The sequence below is a fragment of the Acartia tonsa genome, chromosome 2 (assembly GCF_053477335.1).
Source record: "Acartia tonsa isolate MP-2025a chromosome 2, ASM5347733v1, whole genome shotgun sequence".
In the NCBI taxonomy this organism is placed as follows: Eukaryota; Metazoa; Arthropoda; class Copepoda; order Calanoida; family Acartiidae; genus Acartia; species Acartia tonsa.
In genome coordinates this window covers 3,127,486-3,149,750 of record NC_137261.1, presented here as the reverse complement: position 1 = coordinate 3,149,750, position 22,265 = coordinate 3,127,486, and the positions used below count along the sequence as shown (strand labels likewise).

The 22,265-nt window shown below is 32.2% G+C and overlaps 1 protein-coding gene across 1 annotated transcript in view; it reads right to left on the bottom strand.

Moving 5' to 3' along the window:
• Positions 1–22,022, bottom strand: part of GckIII (Germinal centre kinase III) — a 274,408-nt gene extending 252,386 nt beyond the window's left edge. The window contains exon 1 of the mRNA XM_080179469.1: positions 21,721–22,022. Within this exon, the coding sequence (XP_080035595.1) occupies positions 21,721–21,741 (21 nt within the window). The 5' untranslated portion in view covers positions 21,742–22,022. The remainder of the gene's footprint in view (positions 1–21,720) is intronic.
• Between the last annotated feature and the right edge of the window lie 243 nt (positions 22,023–22,265).

The window sequence follows — 22,265 nt, the reverse complement described above, 5'->3', positions numbered from 1 at the left end:
GTATTCAAATTACCATTTGCTTCGTTGCCTATATATGTATGTTGCCATCCTTGTTATTATTTCTTGTATAATACATCCCTATGATGAATTAAAATGCAAGATTATTTAAAGCTAAATAATAGGCCAGGGGAGAGGTCTTGCGGTGCATTTCAAATTTTTTCTTTGGTTTTTCCTCGGGTAAAAAGTAGGGTTGGGCCGGATACTTTTTTGGCCGGATACCGGATATCCGGCTGATTTCAAATGCCGGATATCCGGCAAATATCCGGTTATCCGGCCAAATTACCGGATATCCGGCCGGATAACCGGCCTAATTACCAGATATTAAAGTAGTAAAAAAAAATTTCTTCAGAAATCTTATATAAATTTACATAAAGTTAAACTTATTCAGAAAAAATGTTCTTCTAGCTTCAATAATAAGAAAATTATAGCCATTTAAGATTTTAAAAAGCAGAGATTTTTGGTGTAAAGTATAAAAAATTATAGAGTCGGATATCCGGCCCAACCCTAGTAAAAAGACAGATTAGCTTTCTGCATTTGGTTGGAAAGTGACAGGAAAAGGAAAGGATGGAGGGATAGGTATACGGATGATAATTTGGTTGGAAAGTGACAGGAAAAGGAAAGGATGGAGGGATAGGTATATGGATGATAATTTGGTTGGAAAGTGACAGGAAAAGGAAAGGATGGAGGGATAGGTATACGGATGATAATTTGGTTGGAAAGTGACAGGAAAAGGAAAGGATGGAGGGATAGGTATACGGATGATAATTTGGTTGGAAAGTGACAGGAAAAGGAAAGGATGGAGGGATAGGTATACGGATGATAATTTGAACCATGTCCTATAACAACATGGAAGTTAAGAGGCTTAGAATTAAACTATATGTAGATATCTATAATACAAAGTAGAACGTTACCTGTCTGTTTGTCTGTTTGTTTGTAGCCAAGGATCTCGTTAACCGCTGAACCGATCGGGTTCTCCTTTACAGGGTAGCTTCTCATTGGTCTCGGGAAGGTTTATAACTATTTTCTTAAAAATCTCCCCCCCCCCCTCCAAAGAAAAAGTTTTTTTAGATTTGTTTTTTAAAATTAAAATTACGAAAAATTGGTTTGATCAAACCTCTTGGGGCATAGCCCCTAGAGGCTAGGGGCGAAGCCGCTAGTTCAATATTAAATTAGGTCAATTAAAGGTAGCCCAAAAGAGTTAAAAACGACTTAAGGAATTCTTTGGGTCTAATATAAGAAATAGGTAATTAATCAGATTTATTCAATTAAATATGGTCCAATCCCTTCATACTCAATCAAAGGAATTGGAATAAAAGTTACTGTTTCTTCAACTGCCCTAACCTTGAATCCCTGCGCTAAAATAAATATTATTGAAACCTATAGCAATCTCTAAAAAAGCATTATGTTAACTTTTTATTTATTTTTCATTGTCCAATCTCAGAATTCTAAAACAGCATTACAAACTGTTTTAATTTAAGAAAAGATATCCATGTTAAAATGAATATTATTTGTGCCCACAAAGCAATCATTGTGAAAGCATCGAGTTTTACTTTAATTGTCTAAATTTACCTCTTTGAGACATGATTTTCTAGCAAGAGGCTTGTCCTTACAGTCGAAGGGAACAAGAAAGACTACATATTTATCCTATATACTAAAGTAAAATGATGTCTGTCTGTAAGATCTAGTAAACTGCTGGACCGATGGTTCCACAATTTTCAGGGGAGAATTGGTCCAGGGCAAGTTTAAGACTATGAAGAGGAGGCTGAGCTCTCTGAAAAGGTCTCTATAATCTATTTAGCTTTAATACTTTTTAATCTATTATAATTCAAAGTTTGAAATAAAAAATAAGCATCCTAAAGTTAACCTAAAAACATAGAAAATGATCATAACCCTTAAAACTTGTCTAAAAATGCTTATAAATGAACAAATTAGACATATCAGGTGTCCAAAACTATACATTCAGTGGACAATCCAATAAATAGGTGTCAAGATAATTTGTGCCTATAGAAGCAAGCTAATGTGCTATAAAACACTAGCGGCTTCGCCCCTAGCCTCTAGGGGCTTTGCCCCAAGAGGTCAACCTAATTTTTCGTTTTTTAGATTTAAAAATAAAAGTAAAAAAAAAAATTTTTTTTGGGGGGGGGGGGTATTTTTCATTTTTTGGGGGGGTTGGGGGTGTCCCACCCCCCAAGAAAATAGCTTAAAACCATCACAGGACCAGTAGGTATATTCCCTGAAGAGTAGAGCCCAATCGGTTCAGTGGTTACTGAGATCTTAAGCTTCAGACGGACAGACAGACGGACAGACCGACAGACGGACAGACAGACATCGTTCTACTTTGTATTATAGATGGAGGCCTTAAGGGGCGGAGACGCAAGTTATTAATAAGGTAACAGTATTTTAGATATTACAAGAAAAAGAATATTATTCATTAAATCCCTTTACACTAAAAAGTAAGATTTTCCAAAAACATTAAGTAGTAGGTTTTTTTGTCCGAAGCTTAAGATCTTAAAAACTGCTGGTCCAAATGGGTTGTACTTTATGGAAGCATCATAAATGCCAGTAGATGATTTAGACTATTTCTGAACTCCCCTGCCCTCTTCTAGAGGCTAAGGACGAGGCAAATAGTCTTTAGGTACTTATGCACTTTGTTTTAAAAACATTTATCAAAAAACTTAAATCTGATTACAACCTTCAATAAATAAAAAAGGAAAGTTTATATGCAAAAGAAAGAGAATCTTAATGCAAATTTTGAATTAATCTCTGAATTATCTGAAATATTAAGTATTGTTTAGTTGTATATAAACAATGTACCCAAAACGTAGGGACAGATTTTCAGCGATTTGAGATGATTTCAGTTATATTATTTGTTTTTAGACTTCAATATTGTCCATTAAGATTTCATACCATGAACTTTTGCCAATTCTGCAAATCAAAACTATAATATATCTATGTCCTATGGCTTATACAATAAATTATACTAGCGGCTTCGCCCCTAGCCTCTAGGGGCTTTGCCCCAAGAGGTTTTGTCTTAACCTCTTTTCGAGGAAGCTTTGTGTTTATCAAGATCGAAATTAATTCCTTATTTATTATCCCAAATTAAGCGCAAATGTCGTCTTGTTTGACTTTCCTTTTCTAAAGAGACGCGGCATGGATTGTTTATATTTTGATGCGTCCACGTTCGTTACTTTTGAATGATATGTGAGTGTGTGAAGATTTCGGAGAACAAAATTGGGCCTATCATTGGTCTCATAGTGCGTGAACGACCCTAGTATACCAGGGGTTTGAAACCATAAGAACTTCAGGAAGAATTTGTTAAATTTATTTAAATAGAGTGGCGTATAGGACGATTTATTTAGTTTAAAAGGCTTTAGCCAGCTAAACATGAAACTTTATTATGATTAATTATTATGTTTTAGTAATTTTTTATGTGCTTTTATTTTTGCATTTAACAATGATTTATTAAACCAAATAATTTTCCTTTAAAGCCAAAGTTTCCAAAGATTCTTAACCGTAGAAAAAAAATGATTTTAAAAAGCAATTAAGATTACGTGGTTATAAAAACTGGAATTTTGTATTAATTGATTTTGTAATTTCAGGACTTTGAAATAGTTGCCTCAATAAATCTATAATCAAACCTGCTGTTGAAACTTGATGGTTCCTGGTATTGGGGGTTTGTGTGTACGTCAACAAGATCTCTAGAACTTCCCGCTAATTCGGAAGTCACACTCAACCAAAGTGTCATGGTTGACACAGGTTTGATCAACCTAATTTTTCGTACTTTAAATTTAAAAGAAATTTTTTTTTCAATTTTTTGGTCGGAGGGAATTTTTTTTTTGAGGGGGGTGGGGGGGGTTTAGTCGACACAAACATCATTAGCATTAGATTAAAATAGCATAAAACCTTCTGTACCTAAGCATATTTGTTTTATTTCCAGTACATTGCATTTATTTTAGTCCATCTAGCCACCAAAAATATAAATTCAGAAATGCAAGTTTTCTATGATTTATCACTGGGATTTAAGTTTTGCTTTACATAAGCTTAAAAAAATCAAAAATTATTATATAAATAATTTTTGTAGCGAAGCTATTATATAACTAGTTAAAATATTAATAAAACTAGAAAAATTACAATATTATGATAAGCTGTGTAAAGACCTTTAGGTAGTAAACCAGCTTTAAAGTTAAAAAATAACCCTCTAATCTCATACCTCTTAATTCTAGCCAATAAATCAAACTGGCATAAGGTGATAAAAACTAAACTTGTCATGTATCATCAAACATTAGTCCAGGGAGGAAAAAGCAAACATTTTCGTCCCCCCCCCCCCCCCCAAATAATTTTTTTTTTTACTTTATGACATAATTAGCAGCTATAGGTATTGGGAATTCCACCACCTATATGGAATTGTTCATTAGTGCCCCAACTCCAAAGAAAATAGCCTAAAAACACCACAGGACCAGTAGGTATATTCCCTGAAGAGTATAACCCAATCGATTCGGCGGTTACCGAGATCTTAAGCTTCAGGCAGACATAGTTTTACTTTGTATTAGAGATAACAAACATGAAAATAGAAGAAAAACAATTAATTTTTAAGGAAAAATATTACTTATGCTGCCTTTTAATACCTTTCTTAGTTACAATCAATCATCAGAGTTAGGGGTAAAATTAAATCAAAGCCCATTGGTCTATCCCTAAATGCACGATTTCAGTAGTTTTGTTGATAAAAACCATAAATTTTTGCCAAGTGACAAGTACACAACTATGAAATTATAAGATTACATTTTTAACATGTAATTTATCTGCATGTATACTTGGGAAGTTGTCCACAAACTTTCTATCCTTGAATAGTGGAACTTATAAAAAAAAAATTGGGTGCTTGTTCGTCTGTCTTCTTACACCTTTTGACTTTACTTGTGCTAGATTAAAGGGGCCTCTTCACTTAGTATAATGAAATTTGAATAATGCCTCTGATTGTTTTCCCTCATTTAATATATGATTACTATTTTAAAAGTGAAGATTAAAAAAAACGGATCATGGAAAGAAAACGAAGTTGCGGGTTTGGTCATATTTTTACAGTAGCTATTCTACTATTTCTAGGCCCTGCGGGGGGCTCTTGCCCTGCAGGGCAATCACTAACATTTACCTAACCTAACCTAAAATAACCTTTCAAAAGCTTCTGTGAAAATGCGATGAAACCCGCAACTTCGTTTACTTTCCATGACCCAAAAAAAAACTCTTTTTTCACTCCAGATCTATTTTGTGTGTTAGTGATTACCATTTTTCTTCCTTTCAGGTCTTAAAGCTTAAAGCATTGTCATTGGCCAAAACAGGAGGTCTAAGACTATAAATAACTTACCTAAAAAAATAGAAAAAATATTACTTAAAGCTTAAAAACTACAAAATATTTTATTTTATCTAAAATATTATTGCTTTTGCATAAAAAATCTTATTTTTTTGCATTCTAATGCCAATTAAGAATTTTTCTCTAAATAAACATATCTCTATCCTAGTTCATATCAAATATTATTTAAGAAAACCAATAATGTTTTAGAAAAAATATTGAATATTTTCTTAGCATTTAAATAGGATGGTTGTGTCAACATAATATTTGATATAAAGAATTTATAGGACATTAGGTACTTTTCAATATATCCTAATATATAAGTAACAGAATGTCTGTCTGTACTAAAGAATATAGCTCACCGATGAACCGATATTATTCTCTTATACAGTGTTGCTTCTTATAGGTCCTATTTGGGTAGGGTAACACCTACCTCCCAGGAGAAATCGCCCCTACATTTCTTATATTCTTTTTTTATAACTATAATTGAAAATGGTATGGTTGTCTACTTCTATCCCCCCCCCCCCCCCCCAAGTCACTTAGACATAAAATTACAAAAATCTTTAAAACCAGGGTAATGAATTCTATAAACCACATTTCAAAGACCAATTTAAGAATCATTTTCTCAGTATTTCATCAAATGTATACAGATATAATGATATTCAAATATTGAAATGACCGGACCGTTTATGCACGAGAAATCAAAAATTAAACATGACACCTCACTTTTCTTTTGTTTTTGCCCCCTAGCAGATATCAAACGACTAGAAGAAGAAATCAACTTGTTATGAAAGTTAACATTTTAGTGGTGTAAATAAATTCTTAAATAACTTTAATTAGGCCCAGTAACCAACATGACTTTTATTAAACATAAAAGAACACTTAATTTATTTTCAAATGATCAAATCAAAACTAAATAAGTCTTATAATATGAACTGCCGAAAAACAAATACAAAACTAACTTTAATCTAATCTTTAGTTTTATTTATATTTTTATAGAATGTACTATCTATCTTTAATTTTGAGAAGTCCTGTCCCAAACATTGAAAGATTGAATATGCATAAAAAGATTTCACTTTATTGGTTTTCTATTACCAATAATAACTGTCCCGATTTTCCTCATTTTTTTCTTTTTTAAAGAAAGAACAAGGACATTTATTTGCCTTAGTAGCTTTTAAAATGTTTTTTTTTGTGAAAGTATATAAGTGCAATTTATTCTTGCGTTATCTTCCATTATATTGTATAAACTGACGTTGGGATGTAATGATTTTTGGCAATCCTGCAGCCGTTAGTTTAAACTTCCTTAAAGTACTACACAGGAGCAAATGCCAAGCAAAATCCCAGTGCTGTAAATATTTATTTTGGCGGAGTCACTTAAAAAAAACATTTTTATTTGCGTGCATAAATAAGAATTTGATGTTCCATTTAACCCGAAAGTTAAAAGTAGTGAAACATTAATTGGACGGACATAAGTATATATGTAGTAGATGCTCTATTTAAAATGACACATTACAATAGCTGAAAAATACAATAGCTGAAAAAAAACATTATCACTTGTAAAAAATAACTAAGGAAATTATAAACTTGTTAGGGCTTGCAATCTAAAACAAGCAGAAAAGTTAAACAGCTTAGTTGCTGTTCTGCTCAGTTATATTCATCATCCATTGTCTCAACCCCATACACCCTGAAAATTAGCCAAGAAAATCTAATTTAAGACGGAAAGCTTTGCAAAAAAAAATCCCCGAATGCATGACACAGTAAAAATATATGGTTACTGTAAAAGGAAGAACTTTGGGTTTGTCAGGGAAAGGAACAGATACCATATGTATGAAATATTACCAGTCAAACCGATAGGTCCACAACTTTATGAGATAAACAGGTTTAAGGCTATGTTCCAAGTGTAGGTGAAACCTCAAGAGAAAACGCCCTTTAAAAGGTTAACACATTCGAAAAAGTTCGCTTCCACTAATGAAATAAAAGAGTCTATGATACAAAAACTCACTTCCACCTCTTAGGATAAAAGCTAGAGACAAAAAAAAAGTAGTTCCAATAGAATATTCCAAATATTAGAATAATCAAATAGTTCTGGAAAAGAGTTTTAGGATATCAAATCTAAAGTTCAGAATATATATTCCAATCCAAGGAGTATAATTACCACGAGTGCACTAATTTTTCTAAACTCCACTCCCACCCTTCTCCCCCTAAAAAAATACATAGACTGCTCTAATATGGATACATAATAACAGTAAAAATGCACATTTCTTCACTTTCTTTTTGGAAGCAAAGCTTCTCTTCTACTATGGTCTGTAGTAAGGATGTATGTATGTAAGGACTTGATATTTTAAATGAATTTAACGTAAACGTTATGTCACAAATGTAGGTAATGAGTTATTTTAAACTTTTTGTCTGTCAAAAAAATAAAAATGCCGATTTACCAAACTTGCAACCATTCTTTCATCTCAACTTTACAAGCTACCAAATTTAAAAAGAAGATTGTATACTAGTGATGGCAATCCGTCGAATTTTTGGGCCGGATTCGGATTCCGGATTCTTAAAAGAATCCGTCAAAAAAAGTGGCGGATTCCTTGCGGATTCCGGATTCTTATTTTTGGCGGATTCCGGATTCTAGCAATGTTTTAAAAGGTTTTTTTTTTAAATTAAAAAATTTAAGTGCTACATATGTCCTAAAAATTAATGTTTTTGGTTTTTTCTATAATTCACTTCCGAGAATTGAACCAGATTTTAAAAGATATTATATATAATGATAATAATCTTTGCCTTCAAAAAGGGGAAAATGAAAGAAAAAACTCAAGACACTAATTTTAGCCTACCAATTCAGAATCCGGAATCCGCTATTAAAAAACGGATTCTGGATCCGGATTCGGATTCTAAAATTGGGCGGATTCCGGATTCCGGATTGCCAACCCTACTGTATACTAGTGGTAAGTTTGAGGTAAAAACCTTCCACGGGATAAAATACCAATACTCTTATTTACACAAACAGATGACTTCAGATTTTTTATAAGTATTACCATCCTTGTTTTTTCTCTTTTATCTAAAGCGATAGGCCTTAGAAAAATATAAAGAAAATTAATAAGGTTGTCGTATTGTCGATAAATAAACAATACCCTTTCGGTTTTTTAAAATATGAAAACTTACATTTAGGTAATGCTTAATACTTTCATGATCTGACGTTAAAATAAATCAACTGAATTGCAATATATTTTTCACTCTTTCTAGAAAATCAGATTAGACAGTCAGCAATTTTAAGCAAAATATCGCCAGTTAACATGAACTGAACATTGTATCAATTAAAAATAAAGTTCCACCTAAAATCATAATATTTTCTTCTGTCTATTCAATTGATATCTATATTGAAAGTCTATTGAAATTTATTAATCCGTAAGGAGATAAGGTAATAATCTACACACATGCCTCGAAGATTAGGTTGAATCCCTAATGTCGAATTTTGGTCCCATTTTAACAACCACCACCCCCCCCCCCTTCTACCACCCAACCCCTCAAACACAAAAAGCTATCAAAACCTTGTAGCCCAATAAAACTTACTTTTACATAATTAAATTACCCTAAAACCACAGAGCACTACAAAATATATTTTTTAATGAAAGCAAATGGTTTTGGGGGAGGGGGTGTTAAAGTTCGACTGACGATTTAAAGAGAAATTGCCAAAGATTATGATAAATAAAGATTGGTTATGGAGAAATGTCAGACCCACCCTCTCCACATTCCATTCAAATGCAAGAAAACATGGAATGAGCAGCGTAGCAATAACAGTATTGAATGATTTTTTTAGTTTGAATATAGATCTGTAGCGGTCGTCCTGGACGGACCGACGAACGGAAATACTTAAGTTATATAACAGCTGCGCTACAAAACATATACATGCATTTTATTAGCAAAAGTCAAAGGTATAAACCTGAATAATTTTTAGGTCACGGCGTCTTTTATGATGCAAAAAAAAAACTTTTTAATAGAAAAGTTGAACAAGCGCAAATATTGTATTTTTTCTTTACTTTTTGGTAGCCGTACCTACTCTAAAAACATAACTGACAGTACATAGCAGTCAACTAACTCTTTCATTTGACGATCATGGTCATGATCCTCACTGTGCATGGTTATTAGTTGCGGCTGTTTTGAGGGGCCAAGACATTCCCCCTAATCACACTTTTTGATACCTTGTGCTGAACAAAGCAGATAGATGACATTTATAACGTCTTAGGTATGACGCGGATTAGAGTTTACACCCTTCCCATAAATTCTCTTGACACTTTTATAAGGACGAGTGGGTAATTTACACTGCAAACTTGCGAGTTAAGGTTGCGTTATTTTTTGGTCACGATGTTCTTGCGACTATTAAAGCAACCAAATAATAGAACATTTAGAAGCCTACCAAATAAAAAATAACTCATTTTTAACTTGCTAATTACTAGTCAAATTTAGTAAGCTTCCAAATCCCATGTCTTTTTTTTCTACCTTCCCCCCCCCCCAAAAAAAAAAAATTAGCTGGCCTTGCAAACCATGAAAAAAAGTTGAGTATTCACTCTGACTGACAAAGGAATCAAATGCGCAAAAAGCGAAATAGCAAACACAAATCCTTATACTAAAGTAACAGGATGTCTGTGTGTCTGTCTGTCTGTCTGTGTGTACCGAAGGATCTCGCTAACCGCTGAACCGATCGGGTTCTCCTTGACAGGGTAGATTCTCATATGTCCCAGGAAGGTTTATAACTTTTTTGGGGGAGGGTACCACCACCCTCCCTAGAGAAAATAAATTTTTTTTAAATTTCCCAATTTTAGAAAGAGAGTTCAACGAAAAACAAACATCAAACGTAAAATATTTTTTAACTTATTCTTTTAAAATCTAAAATAAGAAATTGAATTATTAAATTCGACTCTCTCCTCCTCAAGTGCCCCTAGAGGCCTCTAGGGGCGTAGCCGCTAGTAAAACATAAAATGATTAAATAGTAAGATAAAAGTGTAATATTTGCATTTTTATTGCTGTATAAATATATATTTAGTTTTATACCTTTAATGTTAAAAATGATTTTTTTGCGGAATTGTGGAAATTCCAAAAACTTGAGTAAGGAAGCTCCAATTTTCACACATGTGCCCATAATAACAGAATTTCATTGCGTAGAGTGAATACAATCAAATTATTTAGCTTTCAACTCCTTTGATCTTAATAATTAACTCATATCCTAATATATAAAGTAGTAAAGTTTTTTTTTGTCTGAAGCCTAAAATTTCAAAATCTATTGATCTCCTTTTAAAGAAGCTTCATATTGGTCCTGTGATGATTCTAGGCTATTTTGTTTTAGATTTAGGTATTTAGGATAGTTTTGGGCTGTTTATTGCTTGCATATCTATTTGAAGGAGGCCTCTAGATGCTAAGGCGCTACCACTAGTCCTGAAGAAGAAAGTTGTATGAGTGTATGTCTAGTGAGATATTGTAAACAGCTGGACAGGACGACCCACAATAAAAAGGAAGGCAGCATTGGTCCAGGGCAGGTTTAAGGCTATGTGTCAAGTAAGATTTCAAAACACCAGGACCGTTTTAGGCTATTATCATATTTTTATGACCCAATCTATGTAGTATGGCTCTTTTATTGCTGAAAAAAAAACAATGGGTTCAATTTTTGAGTATATGTGTGTTAATAATACTGCTGTTAGCATTGTTCTTCCACAAACAATGGGCCTTGTCTTCATATACGCGTTGAGTACCCCTTTAGCAATCCTTATAATAAAGTAACAGGATGTTTGTCTGTGTGTTTGTACCGAAGGATCTCGCTAACCGCTGAACCGATCGGGTTCTCCTTAACAGGGTTGATTCTCATATGTCCCGGGAAGGTTTATAACTATTTTGGGGGAGGGTACCACCACCCTCCCTAGAGAAATTAAATTTTTAAAAAATTTCCCAATTTTAGAAAGAGAGTTCAACGAAAAATAAACGTCAATCGTAATTTTTTTAAACTTTTTCTTTTAAAATCTAAAATAAGAAATTGAATTATTAAATTCGACTCTCTCCTCCTCAAGTGCCCCTAGAGGCCTCTAGGGGCGTAGCCGCTAGTGTATATAGAATATACGTGGATATTATGAGAGGGAAAAAATTGTCGTCAATTTATGTTGCTAACGTGGACATTACTTATTGGTCAGTTCATTCATCCAGTAGGAGGGAATGGGATGGGGTAAAGGATGTAGACGGGAAGATCGTTATTTTAGCCAGCTGCAAGTATCACTTTATATTAAAGTATATGATAATATGTTTTAAGATTCAAGTAATAATAAATCCATTCCTTTAGGATACACAGACAGAGACAGTATTTTCAAAGCTTAAGTTAGGTTCAAACTAGTCTACTATGTGGGCTATCCTCTTCTGTATAGTATGATTCTAAAACAATCGATGGACCTAAGCTTCGGACTCAAGATGTATACAATAATGGTTGTTAAATATATTAACAAACTTCTTTAATATTGTGTGTAAAAATGTGTAGGTACCAAGATCCTTTTTTTTTAAGGGGAAGCTTTACTACATTTAGGGGCGGTCCGTCTATTTTTCCGTTCGTAACGTATAGCTCTTATTGTTGATTAGGGCATGTTAGAAGTGTCCAATCAATTTTAAACTAAAAGATTCCTGTAACAGTTAGGTACAATTCAAAAAGCGCAGCAACTCTGTATGCTTTATTGTAAATATACGTTCTCCTGACCTTCCATCAGATTTGTTAAGTAGTTTTCTTTTAAGTAAGTTTTTATCCTTGTTAATTAAATTCGTTACAGTTCCGTTTATGATGATTTTAACAATTGTGTGTTGTATTTCTTCAATAAGGCTGCATACAATAAGCCATTTAGGCACTTCATTAGTTTTTATAAGGTACAATATAAGGCAAATTACAATATAAATTTAGTGAAGAAGCTACTCTACAGTCTCTTTAATAAAGCTATACTTGTTCAAACAGAAAAACTGCTAATGAAATAACTGTTCTTGTTAATGATAGACTACGTATGCGAATTTAAATTGTTTAGGGTAAGGGGGGGGAAATTTCGGTTTTTTTCGGTTTTTTTGAAAAAAAATGGGGTAAATATTAATATTTTCAAATGAAACCAAGACCAGTAGAAAGCTTACGGAAAGGACTATCAGGTCCTAAAATGACGTTATCCTAGGACTTTTAGAAGTTTGCCGAAAATGACCGCAAAAAAGTTACCGAAAATTCCCCACCACCGGAGGAAATATCGGTAATTTTTTTCAACCTAAAAAAAATCGATGAAAAACGGCCAAACGGCCAGTCGAACATAAATAATCATAATTACTATAGGTTATAGGGATTATCCACAAAAAGTTTCATAATGATCGGACTATTCCTTCTATGTTAAAAATTAATTTTTTTGAAAGACGCAAATTTTCGATTTTTTTTTCGAAATTTTTTTTTTTTTAAACTTAAAATTAATATAAGAAAAAAACGTATTTTATTACTTTTTAGGCCTGATCCTAAAAAAGCTCACATTGAACTATAGATTTAGCCCAAAAAACATGAAAATTGACCTCAAAAATTGAATTTGAAGCAAAAGTGTCATCTTTGACTAAAATTCACCATTTTCACCCTGCATACATTTTCATTTTAAATATTTCTTTCTGTTCATTTTTATCTAGGAATAACATGATATTGTGTCAAAATGTTGTTTATAACATCAATAGGGTTCATCTAGGTTGTTAGTAGGTAAGATATTCAGGTTCAAAAAAACCCTAAAAATGAACCTAACCTTAATTAAAATTTCTTATTTAAATTTTGAGCCCCGGAGGGTTAGGGGTTAGCGGCAGTGGGGTGACTTCTAAACTAGAAGTTAGTTTACAAGCATGAAAGCTTAAGTATAAGAAATCATCTCTCTTGGTCAAATAGTTCCTGAGAAAATTAAGGTTAGGTTCAATTTTAAATTTTATTTGAGCTCCGAAGGGCTAGGGGTTGGCGGGGGGGGGGGGGGGGTGACTTCTAAACTAGAAGGTAGCTTAAAAGCATAAAAGCTTAAGTTTAAGAAATCATATCTATTGGTCAAATGGTTCCTGAGAAAATTAAAGTTAGGTTCATTTTTAGGGTTTTTGAGCCCTGGAGGGCTAGGGGTTGGTGGCAAGGGGGTGACTTCTAATCTAGAAGTTAGTTTATAAGCATAAAAGCTAAAGTTTAAGAAATCATCTCTACTGGTCAAATAGTTTCTGAAAAAAATTAAGGTTAGGTTCATTTTAAGGGTTTTTTGAGCCCCTGGGGGCTAGGGGTTGGCGGCAGGGGGGCAACTTCTAAACTTAAACTTAGTTTATAAGTGTAAAAGCTTAAGTTTAAGAAATCTTCTCAATTGGTCAAATGGTTCCTGAGAAAATTAAGGTTAGGTTCATTTTTAGGTTTTTTTTGAGCCCCAGAGGGCTAGGGGTTGGTGGCAGGGGGGTGATTTCTAAACTAGAAAGTAGTTTATAAGCATAAAAGCCTAAGTTTAAGAAATTTTCTCTATTGGTCAAATGGTTCCTGAGAAAATTAAGGTTAGGTTCATTTTTAGGTTTTTTTTGAGCCCCAGAGGGCTAGGGGTTGGTGGCAAGGGGGTGACTTCTAAACTAGAAGGTAGTTTATAAGCATAAAAGCTTAAGTTTAAGAAATCATCTCTATTGGTCAAATGGTTCCTGAGAAAATTAAGGTTAGGTTAGTGAAATACATATAGTAAATTATTTTTGGAAATTACCGATTTTTCCCCCGGCGCCAACTTTGGTCATTTTTGAAAAAAACATTAACCCGATTTTAAAGCTCTCAACGGATTTGGAAAAAGCGGGCAATTCTTAGTTCAAAAAGTTTTTTGGATCAGCTCTAGGTCTTACCAATTTTTGTGTAGGTCGATCTTTACACACCTACTAAAAAATTTTTGGGAAAAAAAATTTTTTCGTCCAACTTTGAGACCCAATAAGTACCCTTAATATTCATCTCACAAAAAATTCATTTTATACTTTTTTGTAGGCAATTTAATAACTTAAGGAACAAATTTGCTTTTATGTTTTTTTCTGTCATTTGAAAGGAACATGGAGAAAAAGGTCATTTAATGAAGGTAGGTCGAAATTACCGAAAATAGCCCCTTACCGAAACTTCCCCCCCCTTACCCTATGACATAACTTTAAACTTATTTTTCTACTTGATTGATTGTTTACATTTGATGATCGAGTAATTTGCTGCATTTAAAACAATTTTACAACATACAATTACAAACATAATAGAAGAACTGACACGTTTTATTTGTTATTGTTTATTTGTCAGGCTGTCTGATTTGATGAGCTTCGCTTGCATGAATTTTTCCATACTTGTTATTCTAATGTAAACAACAAGTAGTAGAAAAGTTGACAAAAACCTTATAAAATTTGAATATGAAATAAACTTATTTCTGCTCTAATAACTTTTGTATTCTTTTTTCAAGACTATCTTCAACTTTTCTAGTAAATATTGTTGAATTCAATGTTATAACTCAAGGGACTCATAATGAATAGTATAGAGGTGGTGAACTTTACTGATAATTTAGCCAAAACTAATCATACTAAATGGCAATTTCAAGAGAGAAAAAAATTAATCCCTTCACATTTGTAAAGAAATCACAATTCTTCAAATAGATTTTTACATCAATCCCATTTACATATGAAAATGTGGGGAAGGATATTTCAAAGGAAGAAAAACTATTTTGATAAGTCTTTCGGCCAGAAAACTATAAAAGTTTCTTTTATATGTTATAATACCTTATTAGTAACGAAGCTACTTTAAAAAAAACTTTGTCTGTCCGTCAGTCAGTCCGTAACACTATGCAGTGTGGCCACAACCAAAAAAATACTGATACTGAAGAAAAAAAAGGAAATACTGAAAATACTGAAACCTAAAATAAGAAAAAATACTGAAAATACTGAAGAAAAAAAAGGAAATACTGAAAATACTGAATCCTAAAATAAGAAAAAATACTGAACAAAAAAAATACAAATACTGAATAAGTATTTTTTTTATATGATTCCTCATTTCAAAATTTCATATATCATACCTTTATAATTTGGGGGATATTTTAAAGACCTTTTAATTTTGCCTCTTAGATTTTCTTGCACCAATTAAGCATAGGCTTTATCTTTTGACTTAGAGGATAGGTTATTAGAGATAAAATCATCCTTATATAATGAATTTTCCCAAGTTTTAAGATTTTTTGAATAGGCCTTCAGGTTCCGGAGCTCCAGGCCTCCAGGTGGTTTCTGGACAGGTAAAAAAAATATAAATTTCTTATTTGAAGAGTTAGAGGTGAGTTCATAAAACAAAATAAGCTTCTTTTAATATATTATTTACATATTTAAAGAAAAAATTACAATCTTTAAATATGTAAATAATATATTAAAAGAAGCTTATTTTGTTTAATAAACTAACCTCTAACTCTTCAAATAAGAAATTTTATTTTTTACCTGTCCAGAGGCCACCTGGAGGCCTGCAGCACCTGAACCTGGAGGCCGATTGTAATTTTTTCTTTAAATATGTAAATAATATATTAAAAGAAGCTTATTTTGTTATATAAACTCACCTCTAACTCTTCAAATAAGAAATTTTAATTTTTTACCTGTCCAGAGGCCACCTGGAGGCCTGCAGCACCTGAACCTGGAGGCCAATTGTAATTTTTTCTTTAAATATGTAAATAATATATTAAAAGAAGCTTATTTTGTTTTATAAACTCACCTCTAACTCTTCAAATAAGAATTTTTTATTTTTTTTACCTGTCCAGAAACCACCTGGAGGCCTGGAGCTCCGGAACCTGGAGGCCTATCCAAAAAATCTTAAAACTTGGGAAAATTCATTATATAAGGATGATTTTATCTCTAATAACCTATACTCTAAGTCCAAAGATAAAGCCTATGCTTCCTGTTTACGCAAATGTGTCAAAACTTCCCCCCCCCCCCCTTATTATTATGCTAATTATGGTTGTTGTCTAATTAAATTAGTATTCTATTATTACCATAAAAAAGCAAAATTAATGTACAAAGTTATAGGGTAATTCAAAGGAAAGTAAAGTGAGGCGCGAAGCGCCGAAAAAAATCTCACATCAACTACTTAAATAAACATCTTATTTATGCAAATTTTTTTGGAATTTAAGAAATAATGAAAATACTGAATCATGAAAATTTCCAAAAACTGAAAAATACTGAAGAAAATTTTCAAATACTGAATATTCAGTATTTACTGAAAATACTGAAGCCCCAATTTCCAAATACTGAAGAATACTGAAGAATTTCAGTATACTGAAGAATATGGCCACGCTGACTATGGGGAAAGTGTGACCTTCTAGGCTGCATTCATGAAAGACAGCTAATTTTTTTGTGAATTTCTATGCCATTGAACATTCAGAAAGTAATTAACTTTGTCCGTAGGGTTGTCAGTCATGCTACAAAACAAAAATAAAAAACTTTAAAATACATAAGGAAGGTTTCGTAATTTTTATCCAAAAAAACTATTCCCATCCTTTATTTGTTTGTGCTTCGTTACATATGGATGTTGTAACCCTTGTTAAAATATATCTATACGAGAAAACAGTGGGTAACGACACGAAAAATCAAAATTAATTGGTACACCGTCTCAAGACTAAATCTATTGATTGCCCAACTTTCGTTGGGTTGGAGAATGAGATATTCGAAGGAATAAAAAAAATTAAGTAACTTCTATAAAATTGGAAATGTTGTTCTGTTGACTATGGTGTTCTTATTTATGGGGATGCAACCTCAGTAAGTTGAACAATGTTTTTGGTTTGATCATTTCTAATACATTCAGTAAAAAATGTATTAAGATTTTTTTGCTAAAGCTTGAAAAGCATATTTTGCCAATGCATTGAAAAGGCTAGAATATAATATAAATACAGATTAAAAGGCATAAAAAAAAATTCATTTTATTGTGTTACATTCGTGTAATTTAAATTGGTTTTGTGATGTGTTATTTTTTTTAATGTTTTAAACTATCATTGTCATGGGATAGGAATACCTAATGAAATATGAATCCAAGAAAAAATGAATTACCTAAAGAGAATACCTAACTTTTTAATTTTAAAAATAATTTAGGTACCCTCACAATAGTTAATTGTTTAGAAAATTCAGTCGTCTTTCTTATATCTATACTATAAAATTGTTTACCTAATTATACTAATAATTCTTTGTATTAAATAATTATGCCATCTTTTAACTAATATTTAAAATAAACAAATTTTCCCTCTTCCTTGACTTGAGTTTGGTGTATATAACTGCAAGGAATATTCATGATTTTTTCATTATGTTCTTGCATTATGCCTAGCATACTAAAATAATAAGTCACAGACTTACTATAAATATAGAAGAACAACTTAACATTAAAAAAAAAATCAAAGCCTATCATACCTATACACATACATCATTCTATATACATGTATAAATTCTATGCCATGAAACGAATGAATTTATTTGAACTCTGCTTACATTTGGACAATAGAGTTTCTATGGGACAATACATGTTAATCCATGTATATTTGAGCACGGCCTAAATCTTGACGTTCTATATATAATTATTTATGGAACAAGACGTGTGAATTCGTGTATCCATATATTTGAGCTCGGCTTATATTTGCAAAATGAATTGCGCACACACACACACACACACTTGATATTTTGCCACACCTTACACATTGGTTTACCCACCTTTATCTTTAGATAAATGTCGTGTAATCAAAGGTTGCACTATGTTTAGGATACATCAATAGACTAAAAGTCATCTAGTTTTTTCATGTACTCCTAGCTTGCTTAGATAAAGATACCCCCCATCCCCTATCCTCCTACTGGATGAACGATCTGACCAACGAATGAGGTCAACATTAGCAACCTAAATTGAAGACAAATGATGTATGAATGCTGGATCGCTTTACAGAAAACCCTAGATCCCGGATTTCAAAAAAAAATCCTACAAAACAAAGACCTCACAATGAGAGAAATGTAAGGTTTGCAATCTATTTTTATCCGGTTTGACCCTTTGTGCAAGACAAGTGAATTTCTAATTGATTAACATATGGTAACAAAAAATAACCGTGAATGTCATTACTTTCATATGGCATTAAAGACTGACAGACTTAGATGCAAATCAAAAGAGTTGCTCCAAGTTTATATTTATTATTTACAATACTCAATTTAGTCTAAAATAAGGCTTTAGATAACAAATATGAATCATAAAAAAAAATTTGATGTAATTTTATTAGTATAAAGAATGAATTCCGTATTTAGCTTCTATACAATACTTAGATCGGAAGTAGCAAGTGTTTCGTAGGTCAAAGATCATTGGCCAGGAGATTAACACAAAACTTTTAGTCGTATACTTTAAATAGTGACGTAGTAAATCACATTTCATCTATAAAATTGACATGTCTCTTACCGACAGACCGACTATCTAAGAATAGTAACCATAAAAATCAAATTCCTCCATGGTCGAAAAAAGGGACAAAGTAATTTAAATTCGCGAGTAAAAAAATTTAGATTAACTGTTGAGGTTTAAATTGTCATTAATAGATATGTATCATTTAGCTGAAAAAAATCTAAATTTTTCCGAAGTATATGTTGTATATGCTATTTTAAATGTAGTACAAGTCTATTCACAGGATTTCCGCTGATCTAAACTATAACTCTATAAACAGGGTGGTAAATACAAAAATATTGATTTAATGTTTATTAAGTGATTTCTATGGTACTATTATAATTCAACAACAGTTGGTTGAATTATAATAGCAGGGTTGCACTAAATTAAAGCCCTTGGAGGTAGTCTAAACCTTCTATTATTCTGGCCCCAAAATGGGGCAAATCTAAACTAACAAAAATAAACCTAACTTAATATAACCTAACCTACCTATCTAATAGCTATTTTGTGCAATTCAACGTTCACCGAAAAAAATCAAAATAACTTGTAAGTTGTATTATTAAAGGAAGTTAAGTGTGAATATCATCTTTAAATTTTTAAAATTATATTTAGTTTTTAACAAAATGCTATGTTATGTGTTTTTTTTTTATTTTGAGTAAACAAGAATTTTTTTATGAAATCACCCTGTACCACTAAATAGGAACTAGAATTGAAACGCGTATTTAGAATCTCTCAACTCATGCCCAACACAAAACAGTTAATTCGTAACATTTAAAGTTTAGAGCCTCAACAACCCACCAGGGACAGAGAATTATATTATAGAAAATAAATATAAATAGATCGGAAGTAAAATCAATATTTAATACCTCACAACGTTAGTTATGAATACTGATACTTGACCATAATCTTAGTGGTTTGGGAACTAAGAAGAAGTAAAAATATATAGTTTGAGATTTATACTATAGAATCACATACTGTTGTTTTCATAAAAAAAAAGGAAAATATTTTTTTAGCAATGTTTTTTTACTTGCAGAAAAGTTAGATATGAAATAGTTTTATCTTTAGATGGCAAATTCGTTTCCCTGTCATTTATATTTCATAAAGTTCTTCCCTTTCCCTTGTAACTCAAAAGTTTGCCACAAACTTAATCTTTATGATGCATATGGTGGGATGGTAATAATCAATATTTTGTATTTGTTAATTAGTGAATATTTTTTTTATGATTTAACACAAAAATGCCTATTTGATGTATAATGCAGGATCTGTAATCGAAGGGGTAGGGATTGGGAAGAAAAATGGCCTGAAGACCAAATCTTTAATATAAAAATAAAATAGCCTAAACCAAGGCCTCTGTTAACTATGAGATGTTTCCCTGAAATGGAGATCTCAATAAAACAGTCGATATTGAGATCTTGGCGTATCGACAAAAGTTTTACGTGTTCAGTTCATATTAGAGGATAAACATTTAAATTTCAGTTATGATTTAGAATAAGGGGTATTTCGAATCATGTGTATCAGACTTACCTTAATATTAGCCTACATAATAAGGGTTTATACCTAGATTATTTTAAGTAGAAACTTCATCTTAAAAATGTTAGCGGATTTTTGGCGATTTAAAACACCCATTTTCAAGCCTATGAAAAACCGATCTTTAAGCCTAAGAATTTTTTAAAATATAAAATGATAAGTAGGTATTTTATTAGGTAAATGGGTAATTTTGACACAGTTGATGGAAAACACCAACACATCTCCCTTGTATAGCAGCTACGCTCATTTATAATAATATCTAGTTTGGTTTAACGCGAATACATGAATGTAAACTTGAATTAGATTGGTTTTACAAAATTGAATTATGTACGCATATCAAATGTACAACATTTCTAAACAAGAATTTACAATACATATTTAGAGATAAAAACTAAATATTTTTTAACCTTGTAAAAAGATTCAGGGATTAAAAGGGATAAGACTGATGTACTGTACATTAGGGTGGGCCCATTTCCCCCTTTTTTTAGATTTTACTGTTATCATAAGTTGTGAAAGTCATATATATGTATGTGATAAGCCCTATTCAAGTTTCAAAAGTGACTTGGCTCTTACGGCTGCCGGCGCGCGGGGGGTATAAAAAGTGCCCGCCCCCATATAAAACCAAAAATTTAAATTCCTTCAAATACAGGCATGTTGCATATCAAAATGACCGCATTGAAATGCTGATTACGAATCTGAAAACCGTTTTGAAAAATATTACTCCTAGTTCGATAAGATCTCATTAATTACCTAAAAACAGCTGATTTGGTCAAAATTGTTCATTTTGGTCGGTTATTTGAAAATCATTTCAGACTGAATCAATATTTTTCAAAACGGTTTTCAGATCTGTAATCAGCATTTCAATGCGGTCATTTTGATATGCAAATTTTTAATTTTTGGTTTCATAGGGGGGCGGGCACATTTTATACCCCCCGCGCGCCCGTTGTTTTTCGATTAAAAAACCTCTTTCAAGTTTCACAGGTTTTTATACTGGCCCAGTAACCCTTGCCAATGTCTACTAATGTGAAATTCCAAAATCGAACCACCCTACTGTACATCCCCAATGATCATAAAATTTACCCTCCTGTACATTAGAATTAGTTGTTGAAACGTTTGAATGAAGACTCAACTTAAATAACCAACCAATCAAAATTATAGTCCCCAAAGTTGTTAATCCAACGAATAAGAAAACATTATTTAAAACCTTGGGAACTATTGTAATAAATGGCCCTATATTGTCCAATCTTTCTTTGAAAAAGATTATATTTTGTAGCAGCTAGAAATAAAAAAATCTTTAAAAATATCAAAAGAATTAAATCTTTTTTTAGGGAGAAAAATGAAGAAGAGATGAGGGCAAAATACTGTTTTGTTCTGCGCAACAAACAGTCTCAAACCTGACCTAAAACGACACTAAACCACAAAGAGAACCTACCTCAGAAGTTGTGAAAGCCATATCTACCACAGATTGATGATACAGTTATTGTTTCTAAATCTAATAAAAAAACACCGGGTTCTAAAAATCACCTTCTAATCACTTTACACAATATTATATGTATGAATAATGTATAAAACAGTCTTTATTGTTATTAATTCACAATCACCTGTTCAACTAAATAACTGAATTAGATCACTAATATAAAGAGACTGGGCTATAGTATGTTAAGCTTAGCCTGTCTTATCTCTCAATTCTCTACTACTAATCAACATTTTATCTTTTTTAGGACATCTTATTCTGAAAAAAAAAATCATAATAACACCTGATAGACACAATACCTGTCAATTACCTTGTATAGGCAAGGCTACTGCCCATGCTAATTTAACGTCAGGTCTAACAATCAAGGATAAGTAAGGGGAGTGAATCTCTCTCCCTTTATGTCTACATTGAATATTGACTCTAGGAGGGTGGTGACGCTTCGGGTACAAGTCCTCTCCACGTCACCTTTGGAACATATTTTAAATTTTAATGTAACGCGCACA